A 24,397-nucleotide genomic window follows, 5' to 3' on the forward strand; every position below is an offset into this window, starting at 1 on the left:
GCCTCTACCAGAGCGGAAGACCCTGGTCGCGGTTAAAATGACGAACGTCAAGACCAACGTGTTTCCTGAAATCGCTTGTCCCGACGGGGCCGGTTGACGGTCTCAGTGACTGTTTTATGACGTAGCTTCATTCTCCACAGGTACATGAAGATCGTTGAGGTCCTGCCCACCTACGGGGTCCATTACTACGCAGTAAAGGTGAGCTCTTCCCCCGTGAGAAGGCCTTCGGGACGCCTGGGATATCTTAGGAGTCACAGAATAGCATCCTCTTTCCAAAGTCACGTACAGCGTGCGTTTATATGTGAATCGGTCTCTAGGAATCACGGCGTTTCAGATAGGATGGATCCTCCTCTTTTTTTTTTTTTCAAGATTTTTTTATTTGTCCTTTTTAGTTACACGGGACACTAGAGTGCATGGTGTCTCACTTCCCCTTCTCGGGGTGCTACATGATGTGGAGTCCCACCAGGCGTGTGTTCATACATGAACCTAGGGAAGCCACGTCGGATCGTGCCACAGTCTTTCCTTTTCCCATCCCTATCCCTTCCCGTCAGCATCCACATATCAGAGAGAACATTCAGCCTGTGGTTTTGGGGGACTGGCTTATTGCACTTAGCAGGGTAGTCTCCAGGTCCATCCATTCACTGACACATGCCACAATTTCATTCTTCTTTATAGCTGAGTAATATTCCATTGTGTCTGTGTACTGCAGGATGGATTTTCTTAACGTTCCAAAGCCTAATTCTATCTTGTCATCTTTACAAAGCACATTATTTGCAAAATATTTGCCACATTCAGCTGCTTCCCTGTGGCCTCTTTTAGTCTGAAAATATTCAGGTCTTCCTATTCTCTCTCTTTCCCTCCCTCTCTCATTTTGGGGATTGAAGCCGGGGCCATTTTTGGCATACCATCAGCGTGTTTTGTATTCATATAGTATTTTCAATGTCTATAAGCAGGGAGGGGTCGAATAAGAAATGTTTTTAAGGCCGGGCATGGTGACACAGCCTATTAATCCCAGCTACGGGAGAGGCTGAGGCAGGGGGATGGCAGGTTTGAAGGCAGCCTGACCGCTGAGTGATACCAAGCCTCAGAATAAAAATAAAAAGTGCTGGGGCGGGGGGGGGCTCAGCGGTACAGTGCCTGCCTGGTGGGCAGGAGCCCGGGGCCTCCCCTCCCAGCACCACAAAGAGATAAAACGAAGTGAAAATTAAGATGATAAGGGCCAGAGGGTGCCCAAGAAGGGGGGGGGGGGCAGGGCAGAAAGAGGAGTCACCGGTTGATTATTGGGGTGTATTTTGTGGTGCTAGAACCCCGGGCCTCAGGCCACTGGGCGAGTGCTCCTCCACTACACCCCACCCAGGGACAGGCTTGGAGTGACGTGATGTGGGGACAAGTTGTCACCTCTGCCCCTCAAGGTGTTGGGAATTAGGTGACGGACACTTGCACTCTTAGCTGAGAGCCAGCCTCTGCCTCCGAGTTCTGCTGAGCTGGGCCGCCGGCACAGCGCCAGGGAGCCTGGGCGTCTGTTCCCGTGTCTGCATTCCTGTTGCAACGAGAGCACACGTTTGTGAACAAAGCACGTTGTCCCCTCCTCCCTGTGTTGCTGCACGTGAGGGTGTGTGCACACTCCGGGTCTAGAGCCTCGACCCTGTGGTCTGCGGGCTCCCCGGCCCTCACAGCTGGCCGCTCGCTGAGAACAGAGGCCTCTTGTTCTAGTTCAGGGCCGAGCAGGGGACCCGCTCAGTGGAGTGGCCTCACCTCCCATCTGCTGTCCGGCCCTCGGACAGGAGGTCACTGAGTATTGACAGCTCAGTCTGGGCCTCACGGATGTACACGTCTCGCTGGAGAGACCCTTCAGAGCGTTTGAGTAACGCGTTCCCCGCAGGGGAGCTGTTGTGACGAGTGGACACTTGCTGAGGGCGGGAGAGGGTGGCCCGCCTTTCCCAGACCTAATGAGGCCTCTTCTCCGTCCCCAGGATAAACAGGGACTTCCTTGGTGGCTTGGCATCAGCTACAAGGGCATCGGCCAGTATGACTTACAGGACAAGGTGAAGCCTCGGAAGGTGAGTGTGGGTCCCCCAGGCGCCTACGGGGACCTGGAGCTCTTGCGCTGGCAGTGTCCCTGTGAGGGGCACCTGCAGTGTCTCAGGCCAGGATTCTGCGTAGTGCAGTCCTTGGTTGGGAGGAGGCTGAAGCTAAGTGTGAAATCCGTCTCGTAACTCGCTGATGCACCCTGTACACCATCGCACACCGGCCACCCACTCCAAGGTCACGACCCGAGCTCTGCGCCAGGATTGAGCGGTGAGGATGTGGGCCACGGCTCAGTCCTCGGCAGCCGTAGTGAGGTTTCTGCTGGGGTTAGTGCGAGCAGGAGGCTGCCCTGTGCTACCCTGTGCGTGTATGTGTATGTGTGTGAGTGTACACACCTGCATGCACACGTATCTGCATTGGATTGTCCCGGGATTATGAAGACGGAAGCCAAAATCTTGGGTTCTCGCTGTTTCCCAGTGGTACGGTTACGCGTGATCTTCCTAAGGTGCCGCTGTTGCTAACTGACCTTCACTTCAGGGTTCTCTGCAGGAAGCACTTTTGCTTTTTGTAAAGAAACGTAGGTCGTGTGCGGTTTCTTAGGCTCATCGCCTGCCAGCTTTGGGGCTTCCGAAGCTGAGTCAGTGACACTGTGTTCCACGTCAGACTTTATTGAGCAGCTGCTTCTCTTGACCGGAGCAGACGCCTGCCGTCCACTTTGGCCTGTGTAAGGGTGGACGAGTCCGCGTGGTTCACCCTTTAGCCGCCCATGGCCTCCTGGTTGTTATGGTGACCCTAAGACCCACCCATGCTGACCTCCTTGGTTTGCCACCCCTCCCTGGGCCCTGCTGCCATCCCTGGAGGCTGCAGGAGTGACACAGTGACATCTAATAACAGACCGTGGTCAACCTGCCTGTTATCGCCACCTGACATCACGGCCTCCGGTGACTCCCGTCACACCTGTCTGTCTCTCATGGGAGTGTTCCTCAAGCAGCCCTGTAATCAGGCCCAGCCCTGCAGCTCCCGAGTGGCCACGGTCAATGGTCACCGTCTCCTTGTGTTATGCAAATCGAGCTCCTGCCTCGTCCCCATTTATGTTGTGACACTCACATGGATTGCACAGAAGAGTGTCCTGAGGCTGCCATGGGCCCATGCCATGCCATCCAGCCTTCCTGGACCAGACCATCTGGCATGGAGGCTGCTCACCAGAAGTTACCCAGGAAAGCAAGGCGGCCTCATTCCCCAGCCACCCCACCTGCGTGAGGGACGGGGGACAGCTGCAGGCTGCCCCGCACTCGGCACTGTGTCCGCAGCCCCGTGAGCGCGATCTGTTTGACGTAAGGAATGAGCTCGTAGTTTCCGGGGGACATCGCGTGATATCGTCCCTGTCTGTGTTTGAAGATCTACTTCTGGTTCCAAATTCCTAAGTAATAGCCTTAGAAATGAAGGGCACCCTCCAGAAGCCACTACCTGTCATCCCAGCGGCTCGGGAGGCTGCGGCAGGAGGATCGCGAGTTCAAAGCCAGCCTCAGCAGCAACATAGTGAGGCACTAAGCAACTCAGCGAGACCCTGTCTCTAAATAAATACAAACTAGGGCTGGGGAGGGGGCTCAGGGGTTAAGCACCCCTGGGTTCCATCCCTGGTAGCAAAATAGAAAAAGAAATGAAGGGCACCCAGTTTTCTCAGATATTTTCATATCACTCTCATTGATTATAATTTACAACAAGTCGTACGTTTTTATTGTTTTTTTTTTTTAAAAAGCAAACAGCACCAAGCCCGTCTGTTGGGGCAGGAAGCCTCTCTGCAGTCTCCTTCCTGCCTCCGTGGAAATGGCTGCTGAGAACATGACACGGGTTCACTCAGACCTGGTTGGTGAATATTCCGAGTCTTTACCAAGAGAGAAATCCCACTGCCCCTCCTTCCAGGCCTGGCCGTCTCCCCCAGCTCCCTTGCAGACCACTTTCTTCCTGGTCTTTGGAAGGCCACCTGGTGTTCCCTTACGTGGACATACATGATTTATGAGACCACTCCCCTTTGGATGGGCAGCACTGTGTGCACCCTGGGGTGGGAGGCAGGAGGGCGTGCAGAGCCTGATCAGCCCAGCCAAGGCCAATGGTCAGTGTCGCGGTTTCACAAATTACTGCCTGTCGGGTTTTCTTGGGGCACAACTCACCATGTTAACTCCTTTTTTTAATTTTTTTTTTTTTGCTAATTTAATTTTCTCCTGAATCGTGCTTTACGAAGGACCCTTCAGAGGTCTTGCGGGGTTTTCTGATCTTGCGTATCCACGGTGACTTAACTCGTAAGTGATTTCTCAGCCACCGTGCCCGGATAATACCAGATCCCCAACGAACGCCATAGTGCGTCCCCAACAGTGGTCAGGCTCTCTCCAGGGGTCATGGAGCAGAGTCTGCCCAGTGTCTCTCGGGCCGTCCACTCCCGTGCCTGTGACTCACAGGCCGCTCTCCACCTTCGGAGCTGCGTGGAGACCGCTGGACACCACCCGGTCAGGTTGGCTGTTCAGTCCCGCCCAGGTCAGGGTTGGAGGTCACTTCCCCTTTCCATTTGCAGTTGTCCACGCGGGCCACTCACTCCAGGGAGGGCCCTGCGCCAGGAGGCTTGTCTTTTCCCGTATTTCAGGGAGGCTGTCCCTCCACCTTCCTCGTTTCTTCTCCCTTGAAAATCCGACTCTGGGTCTTGGCTCTGTGCACTTAGGGTTTTCTGTGCCCAAACAGCTAAGGGTTCAGCAGGAGGAAGCAGGTTCCGCAGGGCCCTCTCCAGCCCAGTTTGCACAAGGCCGGAACGCATGCAGGGCCATGAGCTTGGACAGAAAGGAAGGACCGGGCGGGCCTCAGCTGTTGGCCCCGCCGGCCGTGCAGCCAGTGGCTGGGCAGGAATCAAGGTCAGATTGACACACTATAGTGGCTCAGCCTCTTGAGCCACATGCTGCCCTGTTTGTTATGACAGTGGCTTAAATCAGGAGGTGGACCAAGAACAGAGACAGGGACGGCAGGGGCTGGTCTGAAAAGGGCCCATCCAAGACCCTCCAGCAGGGCCCACGAGCCTTCCTGGGCAGTGTCACCTTCTCGTCACCCTGCCGCTGGGGACGCTTTTGTTCCACTTACCAGAGCACCCGGCAAGGGCTCTGCATGCATTTTAGATTTAAACGTATTCTGCAGCCTGGGGAGCCCGCGGAGGGGGCAGTTCATCTGTGCAGGGCAGGAGCTCGGGACACCCATGCACTCTCTCTGGCGTGGCTTTGCCCCATGGCCTGGGGCGTGTTGTTGTTTGGTCTCTCTTTATCACTGGCTCCTACCTCTGCACTGTGGAGATGCCACCAGCTCTGGAGAGCGTGTGTAAGAGCTAAACGAGGACATTTACGACCAGGACTGGTACCCAGTCCTCACTAGGTGATTAGTTCCTTGGCAGGGAGGGGGACAGACAGTAAGGAGGGTTTGAGAGACGGGATGGATCACTGGCTCCAGAGGCACCCAGCATCACCCGAGTCCACAGTCCTAGTGAGGTAGGGAGTCCATATTTTGAGGGCCCTATAAGCCCTTCTCCTCCCAACTCTCTCACCGTAATGCCTGAAGGTATGAGGCCCACGAAGAGAAAGACTTTTCTCTAGTACTAGGGATGGATTTCAGGGTGCCCTACCACTGTGCTGCACCCCCCAGCCCTTGCTATCTTTTATTTTGAGACAGGGTCTGGCTAAGTTGCTGAGGCTGCCCTCGAACCTGCAGTCCTCCTGCCTCAGCCTCCCGAGTCACTGGGATGACAGGTGCAGGCCCCCACTCCCAGCAGGTGGAGAGAAGACCTCAATCCTGAGTATTAAAGATCCAGATGGATCAGACACAGTTTACTTTCTAATCCTCTCTTTGTGCCTGAAATGAGCACCACAAACTCTTGTAGGAGGTGGAAATGTACTAGAACTCAGGTCGGAACAGATGCGAGTTCGTGTTCCTTGTAGGTGTTCATTATTTATTTGGGGTTCAGGGAAGAAGGTCTCATCTTCCCCAAGCAGCAGACCGACAGCAGGTCGTGGCTGAGAACCAGGACTGACTTCTTCCCCTGTGGCAAGCAGTCACCATGGCCCACCAGAGCCTGTCGGAGACGGGCAGGGGAATGAGGTGGCACGTAGGAGTGCCCCGGGCCGACCACGCTGGCATGCATGTCTTTCCAGATCAACGTCCCCTGGCCTGGTAACAGGCAAAGTAAGGCTGGCAGGAGTCCCAGCGCCCAGGGCCTTTGCGGTGGGAAAGGTTCTTGTCCTTCAATAAACTGATCTTTTTTGTAAACTGCTGGAATTCCCTGCCGCCTGGAGCCAGGTGAGTTCAGGAGCACGCACAAAAGCCTCCCTGTTCCCTTGGCTTGGAGGGACGGGGCTCCTGTTACTGAAAGGCAGGACTTGCCTCGTTGTTCAAGCAGCGCCACCTTGACCCACCATCTTGACCGTCTGAACCTCTCCTCGCTCCTTCCACCACCCACGGACGACCAGAAGCCTCTTCACACTTCCCACATCAGTGCACAATAAAATACGATGCAGGAGGGGAAAAAAAAAATGGATTACAAAATGTCACCTGGAGACCAGTCCGTCCTGTTTGCGGGTGTATAATTAAGCTTGAGCCACCCCGATAATCAACGTGATGGTTCAGCCCTGCACAGTCCGTGGGAGGAGAACTGCAGCCCTGAGTGGATCTGAAGAGAGAACCTGTTCTGCACTCCTGCTGGCCACCTGGCTGACCCGGGCCGTCACTAGGTCTCTCTGGGCCTTCATTTTCCCATCTGTCAAAGTCAAAGAGTTCTCTTTACTGTCGGCCTCACAGAGCCGTGTGAGGACCCCGTGGTCCGGGGGGGCTTTCTCTCAGCAGATCCCCCTGCATTGGAGTGTCCAGGAAAGGACCTCTGAGAAAGGTGCATCTGAGCTGAGACCCAAGGGACGCCCTGCTCACAAGAATGAGTGACTCTTCCTAGTCAGAGACCAGGGTGGGCTGTTGTGAGGGAGGCCGCTTGTCCTGAGAACCACCAGGGCCCCCCTGCTGGAGCTCCAGGGGCAAGAGGCTGTCCCTCAGTGTGGGCTTGTCTCCTGGGTCCTCCTGCTGAGATCCAGGAGGGGTTTGGTTTGGTTTTGATACTAGGGATTGGACCCAGGGTGCTCCACCACTGAGCTACATCCCCAACTCTTTTTATTTTTTTTTTTCAAGACAAGGTCTGGCTAAGTTGCCGAGTTTGGCCTCTAACTCTCGATCCTCCTGCTTCAGCCTCCCAAGTCCCTGGGGTTGCAGGCATGTGGCCGTCATGCCCCACTGGTTGGGGACTTGGTCTGGTTTGATAGCAGGGTTTCCTGTGATAGCCAGTTCATCTACTAGTACAAACAGCTTTCTAACAATAGAGCTTAAGAGACTCGATTTTGTGTTTTTCCAAGAAAAGCATTGACGAAGCCCGTTGCTTTTCCACGGGCCCCTCCGCTAGCACTTTCCTTTCCTTATCTCATCTGACAAAGAAGTCACAGCCCTGGCGGTCAAGGAGCTGACAGTTCATCTGGGAAGAAAGAATACATCCGAAACAGAGATCTCATTGAAGATACTTAATAAACAGGCTGCACAGCAAGGCGTGGGCAGGGACGTGGGCCGTGAGCACCGCAGCAGCCACCAGCCCTAACCCCAGCAGCTCACACCTGCAGGGAGCGCCCGCTGCCCTGCAGGGGGCCACAGGAAGTGGTCAGCCGTCCTGGAAGTGGGAGATTTGGCCGCAGAGGAAACCTGGGTGAGAAGCTTCCTTTCAGAAGTCAGATCTTAGGCTGCACGTTTCCTATGGCCCAGAACCTCTCATCGGCATGCAGCTGGGGCTGAGGCGGTGCTCCGGGGACCCTGGACGGGATGAGGCGTGGGTCAGGGTGGCGGTGGCCCCTGCACGCCAGGTGCATGTCAGACGCACCATTGGTGTGAGCCCTGCGTGTTTGACTCCCTGCCGTACCCTCCTCGAGGGCGGAGGCCGGGACGGTCATCGTCACATCTGATGGACCGGACAGAGGGTAGGAAGGAAGCTAGGTCAGCGGGGCTCTGACAGCCAGAGTCCTGCCAGAGTCCTCCTTTGTGGCACTGAGAAGGTCCTCACGGTGCATTTCCTCATCAGGGGCCACCTTTCTCCGTGACTTTGTTTTGCTTCAGGTCATAGCAGGGGATTGCCCCTGTGACTCATTGTTTGATGTACTGTCGCTGCTCTGTGCCACCGTCCCAGATCTCCATTTCCAGGTGAATTTGCAGGTAAATGATTAACCTGGAACGCTGGCCGCAATTCAGAAGCCCAGCCTCTGGTGACACCTTCCCTGTCCCTGCTCAGGGCATTAAAGAGTCAGCTCCGTTCTCCAGGGCCTCTGTGACCCCCTGCCTGGGGCAGGTCCACATCCCTGTTGTGTTCACGCTGGGGCTCGTCCCTCTGCCCTGGCGCAGACTTCCTACCTACCGGCTGGGTCAGGAAGCCTCCCATGAAACCATCGGATGTGGAGACTGAAACCCTCTGTCAACAGAGCCACTCAGCTGTTCCTCGCAGAGACACAGATGTGGGGGCCAGATAGGCGCTGCCGGTTGCACTTCTGCCCCTAAGCTGCCATCGTGGTCTGATACGGGGAGAGAGCCGGGGACCGAGAGTCACTGTCAGCACCCCACCAACCCAGCTGCCCGCTGTGGGTGCTGAGCAGGCGCTGGCTCCCGGGTCTCAGGTGTCACCGGCTCCATTACACAGACGAGGAAGCTGAGGCTCCGGACGGTTTAGCGCCACTAGCTACAAGTAGTGGAGCCAGAGGTCACCTGGGCCACCTGCACGGTTCTCCTCACAAGGGAAGGGATTCTTCTCCTCAGGCTCCAGATCGGGACCTCCCATCAGAGGGGCCTCAGAAAACACTGGTGGATGGGAAAGGAATGTCCCACAGGCTGCGGAAGTTCACACTCCGCCTCCCCCTCCCCAGCCCGGGTTGGATGGCAGCCTCTGGTATTTAGGAACCAAGACATTTCAGAGGAAAAACAAACAGAACCAGCTTCTACGCAGCAGCCCAGCTAGATCAGAAAGCGTTGCCACGGCAAAGGTTGATCAGAATCACAGTGGTCAAGTCCAGGGGGACTCCCCGTGGTCAGGGAGCCGGGCTTACCCCTGTATTATATATTCACGTTCGTTTTACATGACGTCCATCATTTGAATTTGGAGAAATAAGTACAGAGGAAGGCCAAGAAGACCCCAGGACCTGCCGAACCCACCGCTCAAGTGGACAATCAGAGACAATCAGAGATACCGTGTCACTTTCCCTCCCTCTTATCTTTATTAACAAAGGACAAGGACTAGAGATGATGAGATAGAGGTGGCCCTACCATCCTGCCCAGAGGCAGCCACTGCTAGCAATTTGGTCTGGGTCCTTCCGGTCCTCTGGTACCACTGCAGGAACCGGGCACCCATCTGAAGTCACACTGCATAAACTTTAAAGGTTCCCGCTGGGGAGGTGCCTGGCGGTCTCAGGGACTCGCCACCGGTCTCTTCCCGCTGCTTCCTCTGCAAACCCGGCTGCCGGCTAATTATTTCATCCCTCTAAGCCCGGCCCCTCACCCCTGGCCCCTCGGCGGGCTGGGCGGAGGGAGTGCAAAGCCACCAGCCTTTCCCTTTTGTAAGCGATAAGAGGGGGGAGGTGGCGGCTTCCCGAGATCGGGTTTCAAGTGCAGCCCAGGCTTTCCTGTGTGTGGGAATGGAGGCCGAGGAAAACACAGCTGGGCCGCTCTGCCCCTTCCTGTCCAACCTGTTCCTGCCCCAGTGAGCGACGGCCGAGGCTGCCCGGAGGCCTCCCGGTCCACTTCCCACCCGATCCAAAGCAACGCGCTTCCCGGGCGGTGTCCTCGGAGTCCCAGGTGCCCAGATTTAGGGAAGTCTGTCCTCTGGGAGAATCTGCAGCGAGCACCCTGCCTGCCGTCCACCCTGCGGGAGGAAGGAGGGGACTGCAGGCTGGGGAGTGTCCCCTGCAGAGCTGCTGATGTCACGTCAGAGCCGGGGGAGGCCCGCCTTGTGAAACCCAGTTACACCTTGGGTCTTAGGAAACTGGCTTCAGAATCGCCGAGCCGCCGGCGGGAGGGGACCAGGGGAGGACGCTGGTCCTCCCTCACGCTTCTCTCCCACTTTCTGGACTTCTGGATGGAAAGAAAGGAAAGCCTGGGCCCTGGGGGTGTTGTCGAAGCTGGTAGGTAGCTTTGCACGTTCCGGGACTCCCCTGGAGCCTAGTGAGTGCTGGAGGGAGTGGGCATGTTCCCGGGGTCCAGCTGGCCTTCCCGCCCCATGCTGCCCCTGCGGGGCACCTGCGGCTCCTTCTGCCCCTTTGCTGAAAGGTTGGCGTGTTTGTGAAAAGTCTCGGTTTCTGTACTTCAGGAAATGGTTTCGTGGCCGGTGCGCGACGGGGGGGTGCTTATCAAGGAGTCAGTTGGAATGTTCTTTAAAGAGTCTTGAGCACAATGTCCAAGTGCTGCCCTTGCCCTCCTCCTGGACAGCCGGCCGGGGCGGGAGGAGGAATTACACACTAGAGTCCGAGCTGGGAGGCTGGGGAAGCGCAGGCTGGTACGGGACCTCCATGGAAGGGCTTGGGAACGGCCCAGAAAACCCAGCGAGACAGGCTCTTCTGCCCCGACCAGGTTACTTGGTTTTCCTGTGCGAATTTCTGTTAAGAGTTTTCTTTGCCCTGATGACGGGCAAATCCGGGAGTCCAACCCCAGAGCGCCAGGAGTGGGAGAGCAGAGGTGGGAGGCCAATCCCACAACCCGAGGCTCAGCCAGCACCAGGGGCAGCGCCCGGCAACCCCACCCCACCCCACCCTGCCCTGGGCCCCACGCACCTGGTGGCCTTGGGGGGACTGGCCAGGTGAGAGGCTGGCCGCGGGGACTTCTCTTTTACTTTCGCTTTGCCTGAGCTTGAAGTCTAACCTCGGAAACCGCCTGTGAGTCTTTCCATTGAAACACAAATGAGCCCTGGAGGGGGCTTAGCGCTTACTGGAAGCGGCGCAGGCCTCCTGCGCAGGAAGCTGAGTCAGAGGAAGGACACCAGGCGCTTCCCACGGCCGGCCGCCAGCCGCCTGGTTTTATGGTTCAGGGCACCCTTACCCGTGAGGTGAGGCTGAACGGGCGACCTTTACCACCACGATGGTTTCAGGTGCTTTGTGAGAAGGTGAGTCACCCGCCCAGCCTTATCCGCGAGAGTCTTCATAGGAATGTGAGATCGCTCGCTTGCCAAGCGACGTAGGAGCAGCTCAGTCGAGGGAAAGATGACTGCAGCCGCGTGGCTCTTCCCTTTTCTTAACTGTTTCAGTTGTTCCAGTGGAAACAGCTGGAGAACTTGTATTTCCGTGAGAAGAAGTTTGCCGTGGAGGTCCACGACCCGCGAAGGTGAGCCCAGGAGATAGTCCCGTGGTCCTAGTCACCTAGCAAAATGGGGGCCGGTGGCCATCTGGGCCCAGGTGCGTGCGTGAGTCCAGCCTTCACGGACTGTTGGTGGTGGGCCTTGGAGGGGGCTCTCCCTGAGCCGCGGGCCACCCAGCATCCCCACTGCAGTGTGGGTCCTCACTAGCCCCCGTTAGGTCTCCTTGTGTGTGTGCACGTGGGCGTGTGTGCCGCACGTCCTGGGGAGGAGCAGAGCCTGACTCCTACTGATGACGGCCTCCGTGTCTCTGTGGGCTTATTGGTGATCTGTGTAACTGCTTTAGAGATGGAATCCTGGGCTCATTTTCAATTTTGCTATTTATGGTCATTTAAAAAAAACAACTGTGCAGTTATGAAGGTGAATGGGGGTCAGGATGCAGGTTCTCCGTGCTTCAAGAGAACTTCATCGTCAGTCCTCAGTGGTGGCTTTGCAGTCCCCAGACGACACTCATGGGTGTTTTGGGTCAGAGGGATAGGAGGAAATGGCTGTGACCACATTCCTACAAAAAGCATCAGCCTCAGACTTGCCAATCCTCAGTGGACGGTGTCCATCCTCAGGTTACATCAGTCCACCTCCTCCTCCAAGGCGTTCTCTCCACCTGGAGACAGGTGCTGACCCCACACGGGTGGGTTGCTATGTCCTTAATGAAACACCACCTTTAAAACCAGACAAGGGTGCTGGTACACCTGCAATCCCAGCTATTCCTGAGGCCGAAGGAGGAGGATTGCAAGTTCAAGACCAGCCTCAGCAACTTAGTGAGACACTATTTTAAAAAAAAATCATTTTTACCCTGTACCACTTGAGATGGCCACACATCTTTATGGTTTCTCGTCTGCTGATTCCTTATGCACTTCTGAGTGTGTGCACCATGTTGTCTTATATGCTCGTCTATGCAGAAAGATGTTGCCCAGGTCTGGGTAGTTTTGCCGTAGGAGAAAGTCAGAAGCTTGGCCCCGTCGTCCGGATGTGCATCAGGGCAGCTCAGGGGAGGGCGTTTGTTCCGGGAGCCCTTGGTGTGGTGCTGCCCAGAGGCAAATAGCTCGAGTGCTTTCTTTAATCCTCCAGGATTTCGGTGTCTAGAAGGACCTTTGGGCAGAGCGGCCTCTTTGTGCAAACCTGGTATGCGAACTCTTCTCTCATCAAGTCCATCTGGGTCATGGCCATCAGTCAGCACCAGTTCTACCTGGACCGCAAGCAGAGCAAAGTAAGTGGTGAGCGCGGTTCTCGGGGGACATGGCCATCTGTCTTGCTGGGTTTCAGAAACGAAGCTGCCCCAGGAAACGTGCACACACACGGGTCTGTGTTCTTCTGGCTGGCTCTTAACCTCGCTCCTGTTTTAGCTCTCCACACGTTTTCTAAAGGGTGGGAGATGCGCACACCCCTAGATATGTGGATATGTGCTTTGGAAGTCACGAGGTCGCAGGCCCCCGTGCCTGTGTGTGTGCGCGCTGGTGAGGTTGCTTGTGACGTCTTTCAGTCAGTGCTAAACCGTGCCTTGAGCCTCATGTATATTCATTAAAACATTGTTATCGTATGGTTGCTTAATCATTTTTATTAATTTAAGATATGCTTGATTGCATTAATTCTGTGTTTTTGTGGTTTACCTCGTAGGCAAAAATTCCTACAGCCAGGAGTTTAGACGACATCGCAATGGATTTGACAGACACTGGAACACAAAGGGTCTCCAAACTGGTGACCCTGGAGGCGAAGGGTCAGTTCATCATGGCCAGCAATGGCAGCCTAATATCCTCAGGTAAGATTTGGGATCAGAAAACACACAGCGCCATCTTTTATTTTTTAGAACTTCTTTTGCGGGGTGCAGAGAGGTGTTATAAACCATTTTTAAATGTATGTTTCCATCCATTGTTTTGGAAACAAAGTATATCAGAACCTACAATGTGTAACAGTTTTGAATGTAATTTCACAACTGATATTTAGGAGAGTATAATGAAAACTAAATTAAAAATAGGCTGTGTAAGTAACATTAGATGCAGAGAAAGGGATTATCCAGGGGCGGCTTGAAAGGAGACTTTCTTCCCATCAATTCCTTCATCACCGTCTCCCATTATTTAGTTTTCGATGGAGATCATTGACTAATTCTTCTTTAATATAAAATGCTGTCAAACCTGATCCCAGGCAGATCGTAATGGCTGCCCCTCGGCCCTCCCTGGGTGGACAGTCTGGGATCTCCTAGCACTGAGGGCGCATGATGATTTTCCCACAAAAATCCCATCGGGGCTTTGAATCCAAAGCGGCCTTCCTTGGCAAAGAGCGTTTCCAAAGGAGCTTCAGAAGTGCCCCTCGGCGGGAAGGCCCTCCCTTCGCTCCTCTTAGGAAAGGGTTCTGGGTGGGTCTGAAACACAAGCCTTTTGTCGTTGCCTCCGGAATGACTGAGCCGGTGCGCGAGGCTCTGACACCCAGAGGACTGGTCTCACGTCCTGCAGTTGGCCTTTTCCATGTTCTGAACTCGGAGAAAAGACCCAAGCCCCCACTTGCTAGCCAGCCGGGCTCCCCGCCCTTTGCCCTTCAGCCTGGGGAGGTCAGTGCCTGGGGCCGACCTCCCTGCCTCCTCCGCCAGGTTCTCAAGACTCGGAAGCCAGCGAGGAGCAGAAGCGCGAGAAGATCCTGGAGCTCAGGAGGAAGGAGAAGCAGCTGCAGGAGAAGCTCCTGAAGAAGGTGGAGGAGCTGAGGAAGATCTGCCTGCGCGAGGCCGTGAGTGCGCCTGCCCCGGGCCTGTGGCTAGGGCGGGCGCTCGGGCCTATGCCCCTGGCCAGCTCTGGACCCTGTCCTGTTTTGCAGGAGCTCACGGGCAAAGTGCCCAAGGAGTATCCCCTGAACGCAGGCGAGAAGCCTCCCCAGGTCAGGAGGCATGTGGGCACTGCCTTCAAGCTGGAGGACAGCCTGCTGCCCAGCGAGGAGGTAGGCGCAGCCAGGAGTGGGGCAGGGGGTGGCTCCTGCGTTCCAGGGCCGGTGCTCCCCGCCTTCTGTTTTGTTTCTCTGTGGTTCTGGGGGTGAGCCCAGGGCAGCGGGTCCACCACGAGCCACGGCTGCACGTTTTCATCTCAGCTGTGGAAGTGGACAGCGCATTTCCACGTACTCCCGTTAAAACTGGGCTGTTTCTCAGTGTCTCGCTCCCTCATGAGCATCCCACGGGCACTAAATTGACAAATCGTTTTACAAGAATCAAGATTCATTCTGTTGCTTAAAATGAAGCTTGGGCGCATAGTCTGATCTCTCTAAAGTCTCACTTCTCGGGACTCCGTCTCTTCCTCTGAAAAATGGAAATAACGGTGGCTCTTCCCTCCGAGGGATGAAGTGAGCATCATAAATGAGGTGACCCATGCACGGCACTCGGCGCAATTAAAAGATGCTGCGAGTTAATTCAGAGTGCAGGTCATCAATGTGTCCCTACCCGTGTTTCTTGTAGAAATTCAACCATCTTCGCTTTAGAAACCAGTAGCTGTTTCTGTCAATAGCAGGGAGAGCTTTGCTATCGAATGAGTGCTCCCCTGTGTACCCAGCCCTGAGCTAAGCAGTACACATACATTACGTCATTTACTCTTCAGCACATTAAAGTATTCAAGCTGGGCACGGTGGCGCACACCTGTCATCCCAGCAGCTCGGGAGGCTGAGGCAGGAGGATCGTGAGTTCAAAGCCAGCTTCAGCAATGGCGAGGCGCTAAGGAACTCGGTGAGACCCTGTCTCTAAATAAAATGCAAAACAGGGCTGGGGATGGGGCTCAGTGGTTGTGTACCCCTGAGTCCAAGCCCTGGTACCAAAAAAATAAACAATGAAGTATTCAGGTCATACCACCAGGAATGAAACCCAAATTTGTTGTCTCTGAGGCTTTGCATATTCAAAGTTCGCCTCCCTCCTTCCAACAGGAAGAGGTTGGACTGATGGGAAGTTCAAGTTAAGATGTGTGTGTGGGGGGGGGGGGGAATCTCTCGTCTTCTCGGAAGGTATCCGAGGGTGTCAATGAATCAAAACTTCAAAAGATCCTGCTCCCAGAAAGCACGTGATTCAAGAAGGCACAAAAAGTCTTCTTTATTATCCAGCATGAGAGAGCGAGGGTGTGTGTCTGCAAAGATAAAAGTGCTGTCGTCTGCCTCCAGGGCCCAGCGCTGCAAGGCCTGGAGAGCAACTTCCTGATACAGCAAAAGTTGGTCGAAGCCGCAAAGAAGCTTGCCAACGAGCCCGACCTGTGCAAGACGGTGAGGAAGAGACGGAAGCAGGACTACAGCGAGGCGGTGAGGAAGCTGCAGGAGATCGAGAACGCCATCAACGAGTGCCGCATCCGAGGCGGGAAGAAGGCCAGCCCGAGAGCCTCGGGCGCCGTGGCCGGTGAGTGAGGCGCGAGGTTTCCTTGAGTCCCGCAGGCAGTGAGTGCCCTGGTAAGTGGAGTTCATTTCCACACCTGCTCCTTTGGTAAGAGAGTGAAGAAAGAAAAAAGGGTCGAAAGCAAGCTTCTCAGGAATCTCGGTGCTGGAGTCTGTCAGCTCGATGTGCCGTGGCTCTCTGGCTGGGTAACGCGAGACTATTGTGTTTGGTTTTTTTCAGGATGAAAGGGCTTTTGTGGCATTATCGGTTCATTATAAGACACCGTCCCCTTTAACTGGGCTAAGGTCACTGCCAGAAATACTTTGGCAACAGGGTCTTAAGAGAGCTGGGGCCTCACCCACCCCAGAGTTTGTGAGAGGTTTTCGGTGCCACAGACCCCGTTTCCTGAGGGACCGTCCCCTCCCTGTGTGTGGCTGGAGAAGAGGGCTCGGTGACTGCCCTTGGTGGAGGCTGTTTAATGAGGGGGACCGACAGGGATGGTGTAAATGGACCGCAGAAAGGACAGAGGCAGGGGCGTGACCGCGGTGGGGTCCCCTCTCTGTAAGCAGGCACACGGAGCCCGCTTGGGAGATACCTCAAAGTACTAATAGCCGTGGAATGTCAATTACAGTCCGCGTGCCCTGTCCAGCTTCTCAGCATCACGCATCTGTGACTTTTACATTCACAAAAAAAAAAAGCCGACCAAGAAATCCCACGTAGGTAGACTTCAAGTCTAACTGGCCTTGCGTGTAGGTGCCGCGGTTTTTAGTCTTGATAACTGAAAGATGATTGTATCTCTTTGATTCCAAGAATTCTTTTTTCCCCTTCACGTTTGGATGTCTGAAACTGAGATGGTTCGTGATCTAGCCGGTGTGCTCCCATCATAACTGGCAGGATTTTCTTTTTCACGGAGACACAACAGGTTGAGTGAACTGTGGTGACTGGGTAGAGAATGTGCTGGGGTTGAGGGCCTGTGATTGACGCAGCAGAGACACCACACGTGCAGGCGTGCAACGCAAGTGTCGGCCGACTACAGCTGGGAATTCCGGGCGGCTTGGCTGGGAATGTGCAGGCGGGTCGGCCGTGGCAGTTGACACAGGCTGGCCCACAGACATGGGTGCTTGAGAGGCACTTAGCTGCCGTGCCATTTGTCACCGCCCATTCATCCTCAAGCCACAGGGTGCAAGTGCTCTCCTCCGTCAGGACTGGTGTTGAGGGCAGATGGTGCCAGTGGTGAACCTTCCATTAGATAGAATTTTTTGTTAAATGTGCCCACCAGCTGACGGTCCTGGCACTGCACCCTCGAGTTCCACGGCTGGCCAATGAAGAGGCTCTGCCTTAGAAATTGGCTTTCATGGCTGGGTGGAGCGATCCCTCCATGATGGCTTTGAAGCTGTGTTGAGGTGTAGCATCTGCCTTGAACCATTTTTGCCAGAGCATTCGAGACTGACGGCAGTGGGATTCGCAGGAGGATATCAGCACGTGTGAGCTGTCTCTCTTCACCCAACACAGTCTTTAACGTCTGAGCCAGACACGGTGGCACACGCCTGTCATCCCAGTGACTCGGGAGGCCGAGGCAGGAGGATGGCAAGTTGGAGATTGGCCTCAGCAACTTAGCGAGACCCTGTCTCGAAGTAAAAATGGCTGGGGATGTGGCTTAGTGGTAAAGTGTCCCTGGGTTAAATCCCCAGTACTAAAAAAAATGCAAAAATATCAGATGCTAATATTACCAGTGATGCTCAGAGCATTTGGGTTGTCATTTCTAACCAGCTCCCAGAGTCGGTGACAAAAACGAGGCATTGTTGATACTTTTTGAGGATTTGCTACGTGCCAGGAGCTGGGCTTAGCTCTTTATGTCAGCATGTCACTCAGGGTGCCACTTGGGCACTGTGTCATGGACAGTGTCCTTGTCCCCAGTTTAGGCTTGAGCCGGATGATGCCTAGAGGGACTAGGTGATCTGGCTCAGGTCTCCCTGCAGAGAGTGGCAGAAACCAGGATTTAACCAGGTCTGTCTGACTCAGTAGTTAACAGTCCTTGCAGACACTCTCAGTTGTCAAAATTGAGGCTGGGGTTCCTTTGACACCCGGGCCGGAGGCTAGAGCCTGCTGCGTGCAGGGTGCCCAAGCAGCATGTCCAGCCCGGAGCCAGCAGCACCGCCCAGGGGACCCCTGCTCGACTCGGAGAGCTCCCCACACCACGTGAGCAAAAGGCCCCTTTCCCTATCGAGGGCCCCAGACTGAGTTCCCCTGGCAGAGCCATCTGAAGTGAGGTCCACACGGCTCACTGACGCGCACACCTATGACAAGAAGGCTCAGCTCTTCTTTCTAGTTGTCACGCACTAACGTGGGGATGGAGAGGAAACACTGAAAAGGAGGAAAACCCCAACCCCCTGGACCTCTGTTCCCAACTTAGAATACGGCCTGCGGCTCCCCCCAGCCTCAGGGGGGAAGCCCTTGGGGAGGACCCTGGCCTCTGCACTGAGCGCGGGCAGGCTCTCCTCCCGCCACTGCTCCCTACCAGCATCGTAACTGCTCCCAGAGCAAGCTCCCGGGCAGCGTGACGGGTACTAGAAAGTGCAAACCCTGTGCCACTTCATCGTGGGAACTTGAGCATCCCTGGGTTTGGGTGCCCTTGGGGTCCAGGGACCAATCTCCCACAGGTACTGAGAGACCGCGCCAGTCCATTGTGACGTCTGTATGATACGCAGATGTTTCTGCCTCCAGTGGTGCAGGAACCAAGTCATACAGCAGTTCCGTGTTCCTCATGCGCTTTAACTAGTCCTGTTGATCCCAATGAAAATCAAACGCACGCCATTGGAAACTGCTTTACGGAACTTCCCCCTGCTGTGATGCCCAGTATCCTAAAGACAGGTGTCTCTGTTCACAGATGACATCATCCCCTCGGAGAGCAGCTCCTTGTCGGACACCACCACCTATGACGATCGTAAGTGGCTGTTGTTTTTAAAATATGGCCTATTCTAAAATCTCAAGGTGATTTTTTTTCTTTTTAATTTAAGAAAGCCTGCTTGGTTTTTATTTTGGGAAAATTATAATACACTAACTCATTTAAGCAAAACGGTTGGGAAAGAGGCACAGGGTCACTAATCTACTTGGGTTAATTCCGCATTTAACACAGAGCCCTCCAGATCACAGGCCCTCAGGGAAACAGGAAACCACCGCAGGAAGGCGTTGGTGCTCGATAAGGATTTGAGGCCCCTGGGGAATGTTTTTTAACTTCTCATTTTAGTGTAGACTGGCAGAGAACTGTAATGCAGAGTTCCTTACCAGGTTTCCCCACTGCGGACATTTATTTTCTTTTTTTCCTGGAACCAGGGATTGAACCCAGGGGTGCTTAGCCCCTGAGCCACGTCTCCAGCCCTTTTTATGTTTTATTTGGAGACAGGGTCTCCTGTTGAACAGTTCTCAGCAGCCCTGAGAAGGTGACGATACCGTGTGGCAGCGTGAGCTCCGGCCACAGAGGCCTAAGGGCTTTGAAGCTGAACCCAAAGAGCAGCCAGATCCTCCCTGGCCTTTGGCACATGGGGATTGTCTTCAGCAGACTTTTTAGAAGATATAATATGGCAATGCTATGCAAAAGTTGCTGCAGGCCTAAGGGGAGTTCTCGGTAATTCCTTTTGTCTAGTGTATAAGATTTTGGAAAAAAAAAAAAAATCACCTTCTGAACGGTCCTGCATGCCTAGAAACCCCATCTTGGCAGAGCGCCTAATGAATCAGGCCTTCAGTTCCTCTCTCGAAGTTCGGTCAGGGTGCTAATTCACTGGTCTGTCTCCCTCTGGGTTATTGATTCTTTCATGCATTTATTTTAGCCAATGATGCCTTCACGCTTTCTGGGCAGCGACCAAGTTCAGTACCTCACTCTCCAAGAATCCTTCCCCCCAAGTCTCTGGGCATTGAGCGAGTCCACTTCAGAAAGTCGTCCTGCGGCGAGCAGTTTGTGGACACCAGGCAGTCCAGGTGAGAGGCCCTTGCCCCTGGGCTCCAGAACGGGGCCCCCTTTGCTGGTTTTTATTGATCCTTCCGAAAGGTGTTCTCTCGTACAGCCCAGGCACCGAAACTAACCCAGAGATTCACTGTTGGTGACAAGTGGAAGTGTTTTTAAGAGATCTTTTAAAAAGCATTTGACTTTTTGCTTGAAGTCTGTTTGATTTATATTAAGTTATGGGGACATTGATCATCACCTGGTTCTGGGTATGGTATTGTTTACTTTGGTGTCACTGTGGCAAAATGCCTCAACTCAGCAACTTATCAAGAGGAAAGGTTTGTTTAGGCCCACAGTTTCAGAGTTTTAGTCCATGGTCTATCGGCTCTGCACCTGGGGTGACAGAACATCAGGTGGCAGCATGTGGCAGAACAAGTCCGCTGCCCTCACAGGGACCAGAAAGCCAAGAGAAAGAGGGGTGGGGAGAGTCCAGTATCCCCCCAAGGGCACGCGCCCAGGCCCCACCTGCTGTCATCTCCTGGCTTCCCAGGGGTACCCACTGGGACCAGCGCAAGCCTTCCACACCCAAGGTAGAGCAGGGACTGTGTCCAGTTCCACGCCCCATGCCCGGAGGGAGTGGTCATTCAGTACTGCTCTGCCAAGCCCAGTGACCGGACCAGCTTGTGGCCCTACAAGGAAACCTGGCACTTAAACGCAGTGTGCAGTCTGTGAGGCAGAGTATAGCTTTGTTCCCAAAGGTCTCCGGTGAATGTTACAGGGCAATGAGGCCAAGACTTTAAAAAGTGACCCGTCGGTGTGGTTCCCAGAGTTTGGTTACCTGGATCAATGCTACTTTTTTTTTCTAATTAAGACCAGGGCTGGGGGGCTGGGTGGTGGCTCAGTGGCAGAGGACTTGCCTAGCATGGGTGAGGCCCTGGGTTCGATTCTCAGCACCACATAAGAAAATACATAAAATAAAGGCGTTCTGTACATTTACAACTATAAAAAAAATTAAAAGAAAAAAAGACCAGGGCTGGGAGCGTCGCTCGGTGGTAAGGGCCACCCCTAGGTTCAATCTCCCATGGCAGGAGGAAGGAAAAGAGAGAGAGAGAGAGAGAGAGAGGGAGGAAGGAAAGAAGAAAGAGAGGAAGAAACATAGTAAGATGTCATTTTGTTGTTGAAAACTACAGATGCTTCTTTGGGTATATTGTTACGAAAAAACATGAAATCATTTACTGCTGTATGTCCTGCTGTGCTCGGGTGCCCGATTATGAGCATCTAAAATTCTCCTTTTTTATTCGTACGCTTGAACTTTCCTATAATAAATTTAACCTACCTTCATAATAAGAAAGATTTTACTCAGAAAGTGTTTTGGGGCGAGGGGACCCCAGGTGCTGGAGGAGATCAAACCCAGAGCCTCACTCGAACCCTGAGCTACCCTCCACCCCTTTGAGAGCTTGTTTGTTGGTTTGCCACCTTAGGACTTGAACACAGGGTCTTGGACATACCAGGCCAGTGCTCTGCCACTGGGCTATGTCCCCAGCCCCTTTTATTTGATTTTGAGACAGGGTCTCTCTAAACCGCCCGGGCTGACCTTGAACTTGCCATCCTCCTGCCTCAGCCTCCTGGGTTGCTGGGATTACAGGCATGTGCCACTGTGCCCAGCTTGAAAGTTATTTTTAATTTCAGGAAATTAAGCTCAAAGTGTGTCCTTGCTGTGCTAGAAAGTGGACATAGTAATTCAAGGTCGTGGCCGTCTACTCCAAGGGCCACTGTACAACAGCCTATGGGCCATCCGTCCTGCAGCCCAGGAGCTAAGACTGGGTTTTATATTTCTAAGTAACTGGGGGAAGAGAATCACGCATTCATGTGGGTGAGATGAGGAAATTACATGAAATTGATACTTCCGTGTCTGTGAATAAAATGTTGGTTGAATAAAGTTTTATTCGAACACACACGTGATTCTTTTTGTACAGGGGTAGAGTAAGGAGTTGATTTGGGACCATCTGGGCTGCAGAGTCAGAAGCGTTCACTGGGAGCTGACCTGGCCTGTTCTCTGGTTGCTCTTGGTCTGTTTACCACGGCAGGTGGTCCCAGGGATGCTCTGCCACTGAGCCACGCGCCTGTCCTTTTACTTTGGGACAGGGTCTTGCGAAGTTGGCCAGGCTGGCTGGAACTTGCCATCTCGGTATTCCTGACCCAGAGAGTCAGGCTGTATGTGCTCCCCCCGCAGCTCACCGGGGGCCCCCCAGGGTGCTGGCTGTACACACCCCTCCCCCCTCCCTGCCCGCTCCCTTCCCGCCAGCTTCCGGGAAGTGTCCTTTGAGTTCAGGACGAGTTTGCGGTGGGGGTTGCGAGGCTCATTGTTTCTTCAATTCTCTTTCAATCATCACAGAGAAATGCTGTCCACCCAGAGCAGCCCCTACAAGACCCTGGAGAGGCGGCCCCCGGGAGGGCGCAGCATGCCCACCACGCCTGTGCTCACCCGCAATGCCTACAGCAGCACCCACTTGGAGTAAGTGCCTTGCTCCCTGGCTCTGCTGGTGACGGCCGCCTTGCTGTGTTTTGGGTTTTCTGATCACTCAGAGGACTTTCTGCAGTCGGGCCTCGTCCGTTCCTCCACGTTTTCTGCTGATGTGCTCAGTTTCTACTGTGTCAGCCGAGAACATGCACATCTTGGATGTTGGGCGCTTTCATTTCCCCAGCAGACAATGCCATTCATTTTTCAAGGGTGAGGAGACGGATCACAATAGGGGCCACGTGTTGAAGTGTTTGCTGGGTGCGTACGGAGTGTCTTACGTGGGCCGTTTTATCAGCTACTCCACGACAAGCCTATTGTGCAGTGGTGTTAGGTGCGGCTTTCATCTCATTTTACAGACAGAAGCAGGACGGGGGGCCAAGTGTCATACCCAAGCTCATGCGGCTTGGAGGCAGCCTTTGGGGACCCTGCTCCCTGGCATGTGTGTCCCCTTCTGGTCTAAGCCACCCCCGATGTCCTGTTGGAAGGGAGCCCTCCCCAGACTCCTCAAGGGTATTTTCTGGTTTGGAAGCTTGTTCCCTCCCCTTGAGGAGCGACAGGCTGGCACAAGTGACCCGCCGCAGCTCTTTCCCCTTTGTGGACCCGCACCGGGGTGTGGCCCAGTGGATAGGCACCCAGGGAGACTCTGTTGTGCGGTCACCCAGGCACTCAAAGCCCCTTTTCTCTTACCCATTTGCCTGCTTCTCTTCCAGACCGGAATCTTCCTCTCAGCACTGCCGCCTTCGAAGCGGCAGCCTCGAGTCCCGATCCCACCTGCTGTCCGCGATGGACGACGACAAGCCGTTTCTCTCCCTCTCCAAATCCCAAAGAAGCAGCAGCACCGAGGTGCTGGACGACGGGTCCTCGCACACCAGCCAGTCCAGCACCGAGTACTACTGCGTGACGCCCACCGCGGGCCCCTACTACACCACCCAGACCCTGGACACGCGCTCGCGGGGCCGGAGAAGGTCCAAGAAGCAGCACGTGTGCACCTCGAGTTCGGGAAGCATGCCCAACCTGGCCCAAAAGGACAGCTCGCGGACCGGCCTCTACGGCAGGAGCCAGGAGCTGCCCCCTGGCTACTACGTGGCCGGGTCCGCGCCCTACGCCGAGTGCGACCTGTACTACGCGGGCTGTGTCTACGAGAACGACACGGAGGGACACTACAGCGTCAACCCTTCCTACCGCTCCTCGGCGCACTACGGCTATGACCGCCAGAGGGACTACTGCAGGTCCTTCCACGAGGACGAGGTGGACCGCGCGCCCCACAACCCCTACGCCACCCTGCGGCTGCCCAGGAAGGCGGCCGTGAAGTCCGAGCACATCACCAAGAACATCCACAAGGCTCTGGTCGCCGAGCACCTGCGCGGCTGGTACCAGCGGGCCTCGGGGCAGAAGGATCCGGGGCACAGCCCGCAGACCAGCTTCGACTCGGACAGGGGCTCGCAGCGATGCCTGGGCTTCGCCGGGCTGCAGGTGCCTTGCTCCCCGAGCAGCCGAGCGTCGTCCTACACCTCAGGTAAGAGGGCCACCTGGGTCAAGACCGCCAGGCTCCCACCACCCTGACCCACTCCTTTCCAGGAAACCCACCACCCCGGGGGTCACACCGTGGTGACCACTTTGAGCAACCACTGTTAGAAATGCCCCCTTGGAATGTCCCCTCCTGAGCCTGATGAAGTGACCTGCAGGCTCAGCAGACACCTACTGAACGTCTTTCACATGCGTCCCTCCTGGGACTTTCAATGATACCCATATCTCTAATGTGTTGGGTCATTGACGTTGGACATTTTAAAAGGAACAGAGGGAACCTTTCAGGTGAGCAGAAAACACTAGGAGTTCAGATCCGTCCCCGTTCACCACTAAGACTGGGTCAGGACTATCTCAGGGCTAGCTGCTAGAGGAGAGGTCCCCTTCAGACCCTAGAGCTGTGGGACCTAGCTGCTTCTTATGCTAATGTTGCTGAAGGACCCACTGCACCGACCTCCTGGGTGCAGGGCTCCCTCAGCAATGAGCCAGCACCTGCCGTGTGCTCAGGGCTCCTGGCCTTGGGGTGCTCAGAGCCTACTCAGCAGAATGTGGGAAAATCAAGCATGTTTTAAACTTACGGGATGAATGCATTCTCAAACTACACGAAAAACTGAGGTCGTG

At 54.7% G+C, this 24,397-nt stretch overlaps 1 protein-coding gene across 3 annotated transcripts in view; it reads left to right on the top strand.

The window, feature by feature from the left end:
* The window catches only part of Frmd4b (FERM domain containing 4B), a 124,942-nt gene that overhangs the window by 88,880 nt on the left and 11,665 nt on the right, over positions 1–24,397 (top strand). For all 3 annotated transcript variants that reach the window (XM_027931898.2, XM_071605843.1, XM_071605844.1), the window contains exons 10-21: positions 141–198; positions 1,974–2,060; positions 11,360–11,436; positions 12,536–12,674; positions 13,082–13,223; positions 14,049–14,182; positions 14,270–14,389; positions 15,587–15,815; positions 18,679–18,735; positions 19,619–19,766; positions 22,127–22,246; positions 22,963–23,768. In XM_027931898.2, the coding sequence (XP_027787699.2) occupies positions 141–198; positions 1,974–2,060; positions 11,360–11,436; positions 12,536–12,674; positions 13,082–13,223; positions 14,049–14,182; positions 14,270–14,389; positions 15,587–15,815; positions 18,679–18,735; positions 19,619–19,766; positions 22,127–22,246; positions 22,963–23,768 (2,117 nt within the window). The remainder of the gene's footprint in view (positions 1–140; positions 199–1,973; positions 2,061–11,359; positions 11,437–12,535; positions 12,675–13,081; positions 13,224–14,048; positions 14,183–14,269; positions 14,390–15,586; positions 15,816–18,678; positions 18,736–19,618; positions 19,767–22,126; positions 22,247–22,962; positions 23,769–24,397) is intronic.

The sequence above is a fragment of the Marmota flaviventris genome, chromosome 20 (assembly GCF_047511675.1).
Source record: "Marmota flaviventris isolate mMarFla1 chromosome 20, mMarFla1.hap1, whole genome shotgun sequence".
NCBI classification, from domain to species: Eukaryota; Metazoa; Chordata; class Mammalia; order Rodentia; family Sciuridae; genus Marmota; species Marmota flaviventris.